Source organism: Micropterus salmoides, unplaced genomic scaffold (genome assembly GCF_014851395.1).
Source record: "Micropterus salmoides isolate LMB-PRFRI ecotype aquatic unplaced genomic scaffold, ASM1485139v1 Ms_hic_scaffold_1, whole genome shotgun sequence".
NCBI lineage: Eukaryota > Metazoa > Chordata > Actinopteri > Centrarchiformes > Centrarchidae > Micropterus > Micropterus salmoides.
The window spans coordinates 17,557,435-17,573,145 of record NW_024040040.1 but is presented as its reverse complement, the minus strand read 5'-3'; the positions used below and the strand labels follow the sequence as shown (position 1 = coordinate 17,573,145).

Here is a 15,711-nt window from a genome sequence, read left to right as displayed (position 1 = left end):
CTCCAGCTTCCATGAATTGTCTGCATTCATATTTACCTTTATGTGAAACCATGTGGAAGCTCCCAGGCGCCTCCCAGTGGAACAAAGATGTACATTCCTCATATTTTTACCATTTTTAAACATATATCATCAACCCTATACTATTAAAATCAAAGATGTCATCTCATTTGCCAAATATCTTTTCATTTTCTCTTTCATTAGCTCCATTTCTGTTCTGATTTTTCTTTTCCTTTTCTGTTCAATCCATCTCCCTGCTGTGTGGACAACCCTTTCCACCATTGCTTCCTCCTCTGCACCTCTCTCACCTTCCTTTTCTACCTTTCTCCTCCACCTCCTGCCCTCCATCCACCACCCTGACCTCCCTCCCCTGGAACAGAGTACAACGCTCGTATTCGGGGCATCAGTGAAAGCATGACACCTCAGCAATCTGACCGCCATCGCTCCTATTCCTTCTCTGGTTTGTCCACTTTCCCTCGCTTTTATTTTCTGACTTTGTTTCATATTTTCCCTGCATTTGTAGAAGCTTTCTCTGCTTCCCAACCAATTATTTTTGTGTCTCTTATGATTCCTTTTTTTCACTGTATTCCTTTCACTTCACTTCTTTACAACCTCGGGCTCTCTTGATGGCAGGTTAAGGTTATAGTCAGGTTTCAAAAGTGGAGAATAAACTTACTCTTCACCTAATTACATGAAAAAGTTCATAAAGAACCTGTGTTTATTTTCAGTTTTCTTTACTTCCAAGTATGTCATATTGAAAGAACATTCTTCTATCTTTTCCTGTGTTTGTTGCTTTTGATTAATCTTGCAAAATATTCAAATTGGTGGTGCAAAAGCAATATAAAAAGCTTTTTTTTAATTTTTTTTTAAATATACCCGGTGAGTAGATAATTTCACACAGTGAATATTTTGGGGTGTTTCAGGGGTTCGCTCAAGAGGAATGACCCCAGAAGTGACGCAGGAAACGGGTAGGCGTCGGACGACCAGTGAGGGACAGTACCAGAGCAGCCATGATAATATGCCGACAGTGGATTCACCAGACTTCGCACACAATCTGGCCCTCAACCCAGGAGGAAGACCCAGAGAGGTCAGTATCCTTAACATGCAACCCCTTACACTCTGCACGGCTAGCAATCTATTCTATTCTATAAATTCTCATTAAAGCTTAAGACATAGCAGCGGATGAGTATGTTTAAAATGGTAAATTTAACTTCAAGTTACAAACATATCTATACAATCATACCTAAAATTTATGAGGCTGTGTGGATGCTGTAACATGATCTTGTGGATTGTGTCTTTGTCTCTTTGGATTGTTCTCATGTTGTTTTTCTGGTATCTGTGTAAACCTGACCCCCCTTTCATCTCTTGCAGGGTCCTATGCACAGCTATCGGGAGGCATTTGAGGACTATGAGGCGGACGGGTTTGCCAACAGTCCCACCTTTGGAGGCGGTGGTGAGAATTCCCCCCAGACCCCAGGCTTCCCCGTGTCGCCACAGACTCCTTACTTCAACATGTGTAGGTTCAGCCTGCCTGCAGACTGGGGGCACTCTCCAATCCTCTAACGCTGACTATTGAACTGAATTACTCTCTTTTGTTTTTTTTTATGAAGATTGGCAAGAAAAGCCCAGATAATATTATATAATGAATATTATATCATTTCAAAACATTATTTTATTGATTTGATTTGTTTTAAATTTAATCATAGTTTAGCTGACTTGACAATAAATAGCAGCACAGGGCAGGTGTATGCAAATCGTGTTTCTGTATTTGTATATTGTTATGTTTTGCCTAAAAAAGCAAATTTATAAAGGATATATGTAAGGATGAAGATTTTGCATTAACTTGATTCCAAATGCTCAGGAGCAATATATATGTGTGGAGGCTGTTAACACATTTCCATGATGCAGCGTATTTGGTTTTGAGTGGTCTGAATGCAGCACACACTGTAACCTAAAGAGTGATACAATTACATTTTCTTTTAATTCGTCCCTCTCTCTTCTATTCTATTTGTCATCTTCTTTATCCTCTCTTTTTTATTAAATGTGTATACATGATCAAATATATAGAAATGTGGGCTATGGAATGTTGTCATGCACTTGCAATGGGTGTACAACATAAGAATTATAATAGCAATTATAATGTAGCATTTTTCTTTTGTTTGTCGCTGCAGTTCATTGTTGATGGCTTATTTGCAACCAGCCAAGCTTCAGCATAAGATACATAACTCCTTGTTTCAGCAATATTTAGAAGATGCAAAGATTTAGCATTTCTGAACAGTGTTGCAGGTCTGTTGGAAGTTTCGTCCTTTACATCTTTTCTTTATGTTTGACATTTTGAAGTGATAGGAGACGCCACACACACACACACACACCCCCACACATCAAATATATTACTCATTCGACCAAACCCCTTGAGACATCTCTGTTAGATTTCCAAACACCCACTCAGTAGCAGCTCTTGCCGCCCAGTTCAGCAGGTTTGTTTGACACATTGTGTTGACTGTGAAGATACTCTGGTAAACCAGCCCTGCCCCCTCTCCTGCAGTCAGTCCTGAACACACAGCTGTTGCAGTAAGAATCTGCTCTGTGGCACAAACCTTTATATTTACCCCCAGTCACGCTTCTCCATTGTCACCTTAGGTGAGGACTCCGTGAGTCCTGAATCCATGTCATGCTATTGATCTGGATTTTGAAAGAGGTGGATTAGTGCAACTGAAGAGTTCATTTTCAAAATGCTGGATGTCTGTTACCTGAAATTAAATCAATTAGATAATCTGTTAATATTAAGGATGTAGTCTATTTAAAGTGTTTTATTGTGTAGATAATTAGCTGTCACTTTGTCTGTCACACACACACTGTGACTTTGGTAGCAGTGTTTAGATCGATCAATGGCATCAATGGCAAGAGTATAAAACCCACACTCTATCAGAAAAGATGGCATCTCATTTTGGAAATAACTCTTTTGCGTGTCTCTTCTGCCACACATGCAACATTACCATGACCCCATCTTCAGCGTTTACCCCATGTTGTTGACTCATGCAGCCTCAATCTAACCCGGACCCAGTTGTTGTTTGGGTAGCAGCATGCAATAAATCCTCCAACATTTTCATGATAACATACTTGTGTTGTGGTGGATGCTTATTGGCTCGTTTTCATCTGCAGTACAGCATCATAATTTGTTTTGTGTCAATTTCCAATTTACTCTAGCAAATTCATTTTACACAGTTTATAAAGTACCACAAATAATACTATGAATTTATAGTTGATACTGATCCTGAAATTTACACATCAAATAACTCTGCTTCTTATGAGAGTATGAACTATTTGAATATTTTCTTCTTTATCAAGCACCATTTTTCCATTTTGTGGTGATTTATTAAACTAAAATTCACCATCTAATGCATTTTCATGCATATTGATGCTGAAGTGAACAATTGTGTCATCTCATGACTTATATTGGTTGTTTTACATCCTTGCATGGCTTGTACATACAGTTCTCATCTCGTTGCCATCATTGCTGTGTATGATTTGTTGCAACATCCCTTTACATCCCTCTTCCTCTCTTTGTCTTTTTCCCTGTAGCTCGCTCTCCTCCAGGTTTGGCTAAGACTCCTCTGTCAGCGCTGGGACTTAAGGCGCATCAACACAGTGGATCAGGTCAGTTTGTGCTCATCAATTAGAACATATTCATGTTTCGTACATTCCCCCTTGGGTGATCCATATATTCATGACATTTTAAGGGTGCGATGTAGACATATACTCTCATATACGTAGATGTCACACCTCACCCGAATTTCAACTTTCATTCAACTTCTTCTTGCTTGCTCTTGGTATAAACTTAACAACCAATAATTTCTCATATGACGACCCAAACGTTTCCAAAGATACACAATTGAATAAGGCAATATTAAGGCAAAATGTGTATAAAGTGATGTACAATACATGTAGTACATTTCAATTCGATGGGATAATGCAGCCATGGTTTTGCATTTTAATATTTAATTCAGTGTAAACATCATACTGCTTCAATAAAGAGTTGGAATAAGCTCATACTGAATATTTGATACTGTCAGACACAGTGGAATTACATTATTTTAACAACCTTAAAGCTACTTAAGAGGATTAAAAGGTAGAAATATGAATATACAGAAGCTCTCTACCAGTGCAGTATCTCTGCATTATGTCATACTGAAGCTCTGTAGCTGAATGAGCAGAAACTGGACCCAATAATATGATTGTTGGTGTCTGCTGCCCTCTGGTGATTACAACTGTTATCACTCCTGGAAACGCTTCCACCAAATGCTAATAGCTAACACACACCCTCCAGTTCTTGCTTTGCACTCAAGTTTGTCGTCCTTGTCTCCTCCTCTTCTTCCACACATCCCTTCTTCCTCTTCTTCTCTTGCTTCTCTATCTTTTCTCGCTGTCAGACTCTGATTCTAATGATGGAGAGCAAGGTAAGGGCATTTCTGGGGCAACACACTGTAAGCGTCTCTGCACCGGTGTCCTGACCTCGGCACATTTTTCTGGGGAGTTTTTGTAACATTGTTTTGTGTTTCACTGCAACCAAATGATTTTCCTTTTCAGTTCTGCATCCTAGCTTTCCAGAGAATGTTTGTTGTATTAAGAATGACTTTGGAATAATTTCCTGTTTCTTTTTTTGGGGGGGGGGGCCCAATGCCTGATAACTGCATCCCATTTAGTTCTGGACAAAATAAAACATTGTGTGACTGTGACCCCCTAATCTTAGACTGTGTGTGTGTGTGTGTGTGTGTTTGATGCTTTGTGATCCTCAGATAATCGCAGTTTTGGGGACTCCAGAGCACAACTTTTCAACGCTCCTCTCTCCTCCAGCAGTCCCATCCAGAGTGCTGATGGGTGAGTAGTTATGCCTGAGACCAGTTACTAATGTGTATTGCTTTGGTATGTTGTTTAATTTTGCAATCAACTTTAAAAATCGTGTTTAAAGAAAAGAAGGGGTACATGATTGAAACCTGGCAGTCTTCTGTCCCAGAAGTATGTTTTAGGATTTGACCCTTGATGACGAGGTCTGACTGGGGTATAAGCGGAGTAAACAAGTTTGTTGTTGCACTTTATCATTTATTGGTTTTTATGATGTTTCATGCTAAACTGATTTGTTGGATGACTGTTCACAAGTTTAATAAATGCATTTTGTGACTGGATTTTCTTGGCGAGCCTAAATTCTATATTAGAAATCTATCATAAATATTTAATACTAAGGATGGATGGTGTTGTATGCTGTATAGATTGTGAAATCCATTGAGGGAAATTTGCAATTCTTAATACATCTTCAAATCAGTATTGATAAGTCAATGTTAAGTCAATGTTCCTAGTATTTTGCATATTTAGTATCAAGAACAGAATACAGATAGATAATAATAATAATAATAATAATGTCTATTTCTGCTTTTCATATTCGTAGGAGGACGATTGGTTCTTCAGATGGGGCCCCGCACAGCCCCTCCCCCTCCTACCCTCACAGACCCGCCTCTCCCGAGGGCTCCCAGGTCAACATCATGGGCGTCCACACTGTCCCTGGCAGCCCCAACACCCTCCACCGCACAGTGGCCACCAATACGCCACCGAGCCCCGCCCTCCAAAGACGCCTGGGTCAGGCGAGCCCCTTGCTGGCCAGACACCCACCTCCAGCTGGTGGCAACATCCCTTCTAGCCCTCTGATAGGCCGAAACCCTAAAACTGCAGTGGCTGGTGTGCCTCCCAGCCCTCTGATGGGGCGCCGTACAGTAGCGAGCGGCCACAGCACGCCAGATGAATTGGGGGCTGCGTCTCGTCAGGGGAGCGTCCAACCGCCCTCCACGCCTGCCTTCCCCGTCTCCCCACAGCTGCCGGAGAAGAGGCACATGTCCAGCGGAGACGCAGAGCGGATGGACAACAAGAACCTGACGCTCACACCGGTCAGCGGTGGCAGCACACCAAACCTGTCTGGCACGCACACGCTGCCAGACATCTCAAAGTCCATATATGGTGAGGCGCTGAAAGATGAGATGATATTTAAGCTCACAGAAGGTTTGTGTCCTCTGCAGTAATCCTTTTCTTTGTCTCTTTGGTCCAAACAGATGGTTATCCGGACATTAAGATGAATGTCAAGTTTGTCCAGGACACCTCCAAGTTCTGGTACAAGCCAGACATCTCCAGAGAGCAAGGTGAGAGTTAGGTATTTCAAACAAGCCTATGCTGTGAATTATTTGATCACAAAGTGAAAGAATAAAATAACAATGACAGCCTTTCTCAACTGTGTATTCTCCTTTAATCTTCTTTGCCCTTTTGTTTGTCCTCTCGTCCATTTTATTTGCTCAACGACTCTCATGACCCTCATTCTGTTTTCCTCTGTTCATTTCCCTTTCTGTCTCAACCTTTCCAATCTTCTCTTCTTCCTCTTCTCCGTCTCCTTGTTGGCCTCCCTGGTCTCCTCCTCTGTCCTTCTTTTAGCCATCAATCTGTTGAAGGACAGGGAGCCCGGGGCGTTCATCATAAGGGACAGCCATTCCTTCCGTGGAGCCTACGGCCTGGCCATGAAAGTGGCCTGCCCTCCACCAACCGTCCAACAGAACAAAAAAGGTAAAGAAACCAATTTTGGCAGGCTTAAAGTTTGATTCTAAAACAGAATCAGATTTTTGAATTAAGAATTTATCTTTGTTCTAGAGAAAAAAAAAATTTCTAATTGATATCCAGATTAAGACTTGATGTATTTAATTTCTCTAATTATTTTTCCCCAGTTGGTGACATGACTAATGAGCTGGTGAGACACTTCCTGATTGAGACAAGCGCAAAAGGCGTGCGTCTGAAGGGTTGTCCCAATGAACCCTACTTTGGTGAGTTTATAGCTCTGTGTGTCACACCACCCTTTATTTGATATTGGTGTGATCCAATGTAACAGAGAGAATTATTTGTGTTTGTAGGTTGTCTTTCTGCTCTGGTGTACCAACACTCGATGACTCCACTGGCTCTGCCCTGTAAGCTGATGATCCCCACCAAAGGTCAGCCTCAGATGTTTCCGACGTTTTGTTGAAAATTAAGCATATCATATTTTAATGTAAACAGTTACTTTACAAACCAGGCGGCCATAGCTAAGCTGTTCAGTAGTATTTACATACAATTGAATTAAAAGCATTTTTCTGTGAATAATATGGCCAAAATCATTTGGTGAAAAGGAAGGAAGGAAGCTGTTAAACTTGTGCAGTAGTAGTATGAATGTTGATAACACAAGAACTTTTCAGAATTTATTAAATTTATTAAAACAACAGCAACAGTTAATCTTTTTTTGCGTTTGAAGCAAAACCCTTGCAGCTTTTATAAATGAATGTTAATGGCGTTAATTGCCATTTAAAAATATTTTTATGTTGTAATCTGCGCTGCAAAATTGTTTTCTAAAATAGTTGTTCTTTTCTATTCTTCTCTGTTCCATTCTGTCCCTCGCAGACCCAAACGAAGAGGCGTTGGAACTTGCCACACCTACTGATCCTGTCGCTGAACTTCTGAAGCAGGGGGCAGGTACGCAAGCGGGACTTCAAATTCATCTTCACTGCAATTTCAGAGATGGATTTCACAGGTCTTCACAATTTAGAGTCAAACTTTGCAAATTCAGCTTCCATCATCAAATCAGAAAGCATCCTCGAGTATTCTCTTAGTGGACTAATATGGACTCTCTCCCATCAAAATGAGGAAAAGGGCAAGTTTATGAGAAAAAGTAGAATCAAATACTATATGAAGTACCATGTATTAAGTTGACTTTCCCAATAAAGAAGAACAATAAGCTATCCATGAAGAACAGAATAATTGCAATTCTAAACACATTTTTATGGTTTCTACTAGTTAATTTGTCACATTGTCACCCTTACCTTACAGTTCAGAAAGTTCCTGAGGATGCCCATGGTAAATACTGGTGCTCTGCTCAGTCATGCACTTTGAATGTGAATGTTGTGATGCCTGCCCTTACAGAAACAAGGCTTTCAAGGAATTAGTTATTCCTCCATTTTTATTTGCATTTGAGAGCAAAAAGATCAAAACGCATGCAGAATATATTGAGAGTCGACTCCTAAATGTGAAAGTTACCAACTGTGCAGTGCATGAGAAACTTAACAACACAGCATTCTTCACTGTAAGCTCTTCTGAAGCTCCTCACTGCAACTTCCATCACCCTACATTGAACTGCATGCACATTGTTTTCTTCCTGTGTCTGCTTTTATTTAACAGTGACTCTGTTTTGTTTACTTCTAGCGTGCAATGTTCTCTACATCAACTCTGTGGACATGGAGTCTCTCACGGGGCCTCAGGCCATTGCCAAGGCGATCAGTCAGACACTGGCGAACAACCCTCTGCCTGATGCGACCACCGTCCACTTCAAAGTGTCGACGCAAGGCATCACGCTCACTGACAGTCAGAGGAAGTGAGTGAAAAACCAGCACTCCTGACTTTCCCTTGAGATGGCAGATGCGTTATATCTCACAATTTTCTCCCATATTTTATCTGATTTTAATCTCTTTTACAAAAGAAGAGAAACAAAAATGTGTCCTGGACACAGACTGCAAAAAACAGTTAATCTATTGTTGACATTTGCACACAAAACCTATGTTTACCCTCACATAACCTACTGGGGGCGTTCAGTGTAACTGTCTATTGTTAAACCGACTTTGTTTAAGACTACACGTTTTTTTACATTTTACTTTGTGGTCCCTCCAGGACACCTCCAAGTAGGCCTTTTTGTAATTATTGCAGCCTAAAATGCCTGCTTTTGCAGTAGCTTTTCTGAAAAATAACAATGAAAGTTGTGCTGTTTTGGGGTGTGTTTTGCATTGAAATTGTGGGAATAAGTGAAAACTACTAAGGTAGATGGGATATTTTTAATGCTAGAATTTAAGTTAAATTATTAAACAGTCTCTTGGATTTTGCGGGCCTAACCCTATCCCTAATGCGGCATTCAGACCAAATGCAAATTTTATCAATTTATTAATTATTAATTAATAAACACAACTTTGTGATGTATGAACACAAAGTAAACATTTTGCTGTGATTTAATAGCAATAAACGGATCGAGCTGATGCCGAAATAACTACACTATGATGCAGATTTGTTAAACATATGAATTCATGCTTCATCAGGTCTGTCAGCAAGTCAGCATGACAACAACTTCTAAAATGTTTGTTTTCTGAATGGAGTTTGGATCGATCGGGGCTTTGCTATGCTAACTTGTTCACAGTAAAGTACAACGATAGGTGGAAAACAGTAACAGCGTCCGGATAATCTCAACGCTAATATGCTATCGCGACTCAGTCATGCAATTTTCTCGCTGAAGTAGAAAATTTTCAACTCACGCGAAGGGCTTCGCGTCTTTGGCTGCACCCGACAAGTCAAAAAATCTCCTTTCCTAACCACCTTTCCTTGACCTCGATGGAAAACGTCATGAGGTCAAGGAAAGATGTGAAGGAGAATTCATAAGCACTTAGGAAAAGAGGACGGCGGGTCTAAGAGAATCAGACTGCTCTTTTCTAGGCAACGTAATTATGCGATGGTGGATTTTACTGACGTGACCTGGCTTGATCAAACTACAATGTTCAGAAGATGGACTACAAAAAGCTTATATTTGACACTGCGCCCAGTGTTGTTATAATGCAGGCCATCTAAAGGTGGACAACACGGTGGAATATATTACTTAATAACCAGGATAGCAAAAAGGCAGATAAGGTAGCCTACCAGTCACTAAATAATGGACAGGGTTGTCACATTGAGAATGCTTGCTCACACTCACCCTCCTGCCCACTCATAGGCATATTTATCAACATGAATCCCAATTGTATGTAAATACAGTGTTTCCCACAGAATGACAGCGTAACTGCGGCGAGAGGAGATGCTAAAAGAATATATGTGCTGTGCGGAGCTCTGTCATCAAATATGATTTTACCCATTTTAAATAGTAACAAAATCTATCGAAAATCACAGTTGACAATGTGGCAGGCCGCCACAAATAAATCAGTGTGTGGGAAACGCCTACTGTAGAGGTTATCCAGCTTGATCTTTGCCTTTATTAAGGCCAGGGTGTCAGCATCTGTGACTGAAGTAAAATTAATTTGTTAAAGGCTGGCAATAACTACATAACCTGAGGCTACATGCTGCCACATTGTCCTCACTTTGATCACGTTACAAGACCAGTAACACAGCCACCATGGGTCTCAGTTATTGTTGACAGTTTAAGATATAGGCCTATGCATATTAGCAAGTTATGGCATAAGAGAGAAAAGGCTTAATAGCCAGTTGTAACTTACATGGTGATCAACCTCCTTTATCCGTCATGGTTGGTGATTTATTTTTTTTTATTGTAGAAAACACTTTATGGCTTATTTCAACAACCTGAAACATAAAACTGTTTGAAACAGTATTAGAAACAGTATTAGATTACAAAAAAGCCAAAAGAAAACAAACCAATAGAAAGAAGGAAATTGTGAGTCATATTAAAGTATCATAATGTGCGTCTGTATTGCAAGGATCTTGCTAAATGTGGTTGATGGATTTTATCGTTTGAGTTTGAGAACGTGAGTCGCTTTAAATGTTGCCACCGCAAGGAATTGTGGGACGGCATTCTCTCCTTTCCTTTCGTAAAGGATGGTCAGGTGTACTCTATGCTAAAGGAGATATGAAAGGAAGCATTAAGGCACCTTTCCTTACCTTTTAGAGAATTAGAACAGCTCTTATCATTCAGTTAGGAACCTTCCTAAGAATAAAAGACTTTTCGAACGCAGCCATTGCATTGACTTTGTATGTAAATGCACCGCCCCCAACGCTCACTTCGCTTTTGGTCTGAAAGCACCATAGCCCCTCATATTTAAACCAGTTTACCATAGTTCTTTCAGCGCTTGGAATTGACCAGGATGCAACAGCCGCAGAAAGTGGCGGCGTTTTTGACACCCTTCGTGTATGTTTTGCAGTGGCAAAGTGTGTGTCAATAAACAATTTCTTCTACGTTCAACCATAATACTGCAGATCTGGATACTGTTTTCTCAGCCCTTTGCTTTTATATTTGTAGGCAAACGTGACACACTGGTATCACACATGCCTGCTGTGTCTTGCAAACAGGGAACGACTTTGCTGACGTATGACAACATGCAGGAAACAGCGGTGATTGGGCAAATTTGCAGAAAAAGTTTTGGTGATTGGTCAAAATTGCAAGTCGTGCTGAATTCACGGGCATTTGTTGAATCTCTGTTAATAGTGAACGCATCATCACGAAATCCTGGAGGGACTGACTTTGGCAACGCCAAGTGGTAATCCTGAAGAATAAGACAATGTGGCCAAGTAGTTTATCAAATACAAGGAAATCGACTTTGTATTATGGTGCATAACAATAAACAATGGGAAAAAAAAGACAAAAGTCAAGGATCATAAATAGAACATAGAAAAATGTACAACAAATATAAAAAATATGTCTAATATATCTGTTTCTAAAATGAAAAGAGTTGTACAGTGTTTGAAAGGAAGAGGATGGAATGTGCCAAATTTTTACCAAGGAATTTGTAAATATTCACAGAATAAAGTATAAAGAATATGTGCAATGTGCTGAAAAACATGTACACTCATAACGCATCGGACTGCACGAGTTTGCACTGAGATGGTATGCCATAAGAGAGAATATGCTTCAACCACGTAAAGAGTCTACACATGGTGGCTTTACATAAATACACAAACCTTGCTGAACACACTCATTATCCATGATAACTTGCAGTTTTCTTCATTTCTTTTGCTGCAGACTTTTCTTCAGGCGACATTACCCCATCAACACGGTAACCTACTGTGACATTGATCCCCAGGACAGAAAGTGAGACACTTCAAGATCCCTTTTCTTGTCCCAATATCAATAACAGAGAACTAGTTTTTTATGTTTCATTTAAATAAATGATTGTGTCTTCCTTCCATAGATGGGGCAAAGAAGGAGGAGGTTCAGTGAAGTAAGTTTAAATACTTTATAGTCAGAATTACAGAAATATTATTTTATGTATCTTGGAGACTAATTCATAATCCAGATCTACAAACACATCTTGGTTTCTCTTCCAGGTTATTGAGTTGCTAGAATATCATAAAACTACTGAATATGGACGCATAATAACTGCAGGGCATTTTTCTCAATCCCACCAGGCTTTTTGGATTCGTCGCAAGGAAACAAGGAAGCACAACAGACAATGTCAGCCACCTGTTTGCTGAGCTGGACCCAGATCAGCCCGCCTCCGCCATCGTCAGCTTCGTCTCCAAAATGATGAAGCGGTGAAACCCCAAACGTCCAGATGGCAGTGGCCAATTTTGAAATCTTCCTTCGTCATTGGTGTCTTTTTCGCCAGGACTCAGTGATGTCCTTCTTATTTCTGTTTCCTGTTGGTTTGTTTGTCTTTCCCTTATCTCTCTTTTTTTCTCTCTGCCTTGCTGGTTTGTCTTGACTTCGGTCTTTTTTGAAAGAGTCTCTATTTGAGGGATTTAGTGTGGATCCAGAGTGGCGCTAGTGGATGTGTGGTGTGGAGCTGTGAACGTGACAAACATGGAGGCCAATGAGGGGAGAAAAATTACTCACAGGGTAACCTGTGCTAGATGAAAATGCTAGCTAAAGACTAAAGGAGCAATGCTAAGTTATGTCGGGGAACATGTAAGGACTCGTATGTTTCAGGGTTTTCTGTTGTCGTTTTTGTTGATTGATTTACCAAAGGTAGTTGCAACACAAGTGCAAGAATGATGTAGCTATTAAGCCATTATTATTTCCTCTTTTCAAAAGATGAAGTGTTGAACAAACAAAAAAAGAAAAGAAATACGGTTTCTTCTTGAACTTGTCTTCAGGAAAAAAGTTGGCCTCGATGGCTTTTAGCAAAACAGTCTCTGAAGACCTTATGCATGTTAGCTTGATCTTTAAGCTTGGTTCTTCTACCTTCCACAAAAGTCATTGTGAAATCCTAGAGTGGTCATTTCCAGGTCTGTTGTGTGTTTGAAAGGGCTCTGCAGTGAAACAACGACTGATCTAAACTGCGCATAGCAGACCAGACTCATAAAAAAACGCCACGCTAAGGTCACCGCACTTTGTGTCAGTGCAGCCACACTTTGCTTCACCTCGGCCTCCAGTCCAAGCCTGATCTCTCTCTCTCTCAAAACTCGCTTATTGGATTACTTTCACCTGAAATCAGCAAGCTCCTGATAACATGGCAGACAGAGAGAGGAAGACTGTTTGTCCACACGATGGCGCCATTCATTCAGGCTTGGACTCTGCCCTAGACTTGCCCATCACCAACTGCTTGCAGTAGTGGATCTGTTGATAGACGCTGCCACTGAAACACACTGGAAATCACCAGGGACTGACCCCATGACCTGGACCTATGCACTGTTCTTTATGCATGTTGTTGTCCCAAAATGCACCCTCCCTCATAGCTACATTCACCATCACTGAAAACATTCTATGCTTTGTGCTGAAAATGACTTAAAAACCTTTAGACAAGTACACTGAGGTTTTATGTCTTGTCAAAGACTGCATGAAATAGACAACATTTTTGTACTCTTCTCAGAGTCCTGAAAAGAAGTAGACAACCCATTGTTGAAGTAGTCACATGATGGTGAGATGCTATATTTTACTTATGTTTTCTTTATTTTTTTGTCCATTTGAGCCAGGGTTACCTTTCACTGTATCAAGGACAGTCCGGTCTCTTTTCCGTTCCACAGTGTCGTCAAAATTTACATTTAGGCACCTTTTAGGGCAAAGGGGAAAAAAATACAAGGAGTTTCCACACTGTGCTCAAATGCCTGCTCGTTGAACACACGCTCAACCATTCACAATAAGCTAAGGAAAATTGATATTGATATAAATGTACATAGATATACTACTTTGAAAGGTGACATAGCGAAAAAGTATTTATTTTTGTTGCTTTGGTCCCTCATGATTACTCATATATACATATATTGTACAGTCTAGATAAAGAAGATTACCTAATGGGTTGAGACAAAAAATATATTCTTATTTTGGCTAATGATTTCAAAGTCTGACGATTTTGAAATGTGTTTGAATATATGGTGTACATTACTTTGTACATGTATATGTTTGTTTTTCGGCTTGTCATGTTTTTCCATTTTTGCGTTCTCTCAGAACGAGGTAGGGCATGAATGAGAATTAGAAGCCAAGAGTCTGAATTGCATGGACAGAAGCATTTGAGTGCGTTTCAACAGCAGAAACACGCTCATCAAAGCAAATGCGTTGTAGCTGTTAGATCTTAAGGCAAGGACATTTAGTAAAGGGAAGCACGAAAAATTTCAGCAGCCAACCTCAAATGCAATATGAAAAGAGCTGTATGCACCCATGACAGTTACAATTATAATTTTGCCAAAGATTTAAACACTTTACACATCTATGCTGACTAGCTGCATGTTGCTTTTTACATTCAACTGCTACTCCGTTTCCATTTTTGTGTTCCACACACCTTGTTCAGTGTTAACAGCAAATTTAAGAAAGCTCAACCAGCGAGGACACAGATATTTGAGTTACTGGTCAAGTATCGCAGGGGCCCCTTGCATTTATACAGAGAGATGTTCAGCTGCAGATGACGAAAGTATGGACTTTTTAAAAATGTGTTTTTACTGGTGTCTCAGCACTCAAGAAATGTGTCCAGGCCTGCTAGACCCCGATTGGAAGTGTGTAAACAAAGCACTTATATTCACAATACCAAAAGAGGAGTGACATAATTTCCATATGGGTGTCAGTGCTGGAGGTAAATAAAACTAGACGTGTCTCACCGCAATGCTAAAGCTCTACAGCAGCAGCTTTGTCAGACTGCCAAAGGTGTCTTCTCTGGCCCTCTTGAAAGTCAGTGATTTATTTATTCTTATTTATTCTTTTATTTTTTTTCCTGACATGTTTTTAAAGATCTCGTTTCATCGTCGCATTATCACATTACCGCAATTTTAACGGTCGGTGTTAACGAATGGAGGAATGTATGGTGGCGCTTTATTGAAAGCAAAGAGGTACAGTGCACTTAAAGCAACTATAAGCAAGCCAGCCGTATGCCATTTTTAGTCAATTGGAGAAAGCAAAATAAATAAATAAATGTTCTCCCAAATTTTGAAAAATGTGCATTGTACCTGTAGACTTTGAGTCAAGAGTTACCTTGTTGTTTCAGTGAAAAAGAAGTGATTTCTGTGACCCCCTATGTACAGATGGGACTTGATGTATGAATGTGCAACTATGGATGTACAGCAGGGTCTCAGATTTTGTTTGCGCTTATCATTTACATTATATTGTCATGGCTTACCTGTTCCTAAGGAGAAAAAAAAACATTAAAGCAATACAAATCAGTTACATTAATGCTATGTGGGTGTTCCTTTGTTTTTGTGACTGGATAAATGGGTTTAGAGCAATCTTGATTTACTATTTTACTGTCAAAAGCTTATGTTCAGAAAGTATATAACTGATTTTGATCATTTCTCACATCTTCCTTTTTTGTTTTCCATTGATTTGGGCATCAAATATCAACCTGTCATCATTCAGCTTCCCTGTCAGGTGTGCAACTTCCTGCTGAAATCACCTCGTTCGGTTTAAACTAATTTTAGTAGTTTTAAACCTGGGCCCTATTTTTACATATTTAGTTTTTTAGTTGAAATGACTAGTAGGTACTAAAAAAAATAGTGTCATTTTGACAACAAAATGTGAAGATAGGGCCCAGG

General features: G+C 39.9%; 1 protein-coding gene across 13 annotated transcripts in view; it reads left to right on the top strand.

Moving 5' to 3' along the window:
- The window catches only part of tns1a (tensin 1a), a 106,503-nt gene extending 91,146 nt beyond the window's left edge, over positions 1–15,357 (top strand). For 7 of the 13 annotated variants that reach the window (XM_038721203.1, XM_038721212.1, XM_038721194.1 and 4 more), the window contains 16 exons: positions 377–457; positions 921–1,084; positions 1,369–1,513; positions 3,580–3,654; positions 4,794–4,875; positions 5,441–6,003; positions 6,096–6,182; positions 6,469–6,597; positions 6,756–6,851; positions 6,939–7,016; positions 7,459–7,530; positions 7,885–7,911; positions 8,257–8,425; positions 11,777–11,845; positions 11,946–11,975; positions 12,163–15,357. In XM_038721203.1, coding sequence (XP_038577131.1) covers positions 377–457; positions 921–1,084; positions 1,369–1,513; positions 3,580–3,654; positions 4,794–4,875; positions 5,441–6,003; positions 6,096–6,182; positions 6,469–6,597; positions 6,756–6,851; positions 6,939–7,016; positions 7,459–7,530; positions 7,885–7,911; positions 8,257–8,425; positions 11,777–11,845; positions 11,946–11,975; positions 12,163–12,292 — 1,997 coding nt within the window. In that variant the 3' untranslated portion in view covers positions 12,293–15,357. The remainder of the gene's footprint in view (positions 1–376; positions 458–920; positions 1,085–1,368; positions 1,514–3,579; positions 3,655–4,793; positions 4,876–5,440; positions 6,004–6,095; positions 6,183–6,468; positions 6,598–6,755; positions 6,852–6,938; positions 7,017–7,458; positions 7,531–7,884; positions 7,912–8,256; positions 8,426–11,776; positions 11,846–11,945; positions 11,976–12,162) is intronic. The other 6 variants (XM_038721240.1, XM_038721233.1, XM_038721261.1 and 3 more) reach the window with 4 other exon arrangements.
- The last annotated feature ends 354 nt before the right edge of the window (positions 15,358–15,711 follow it).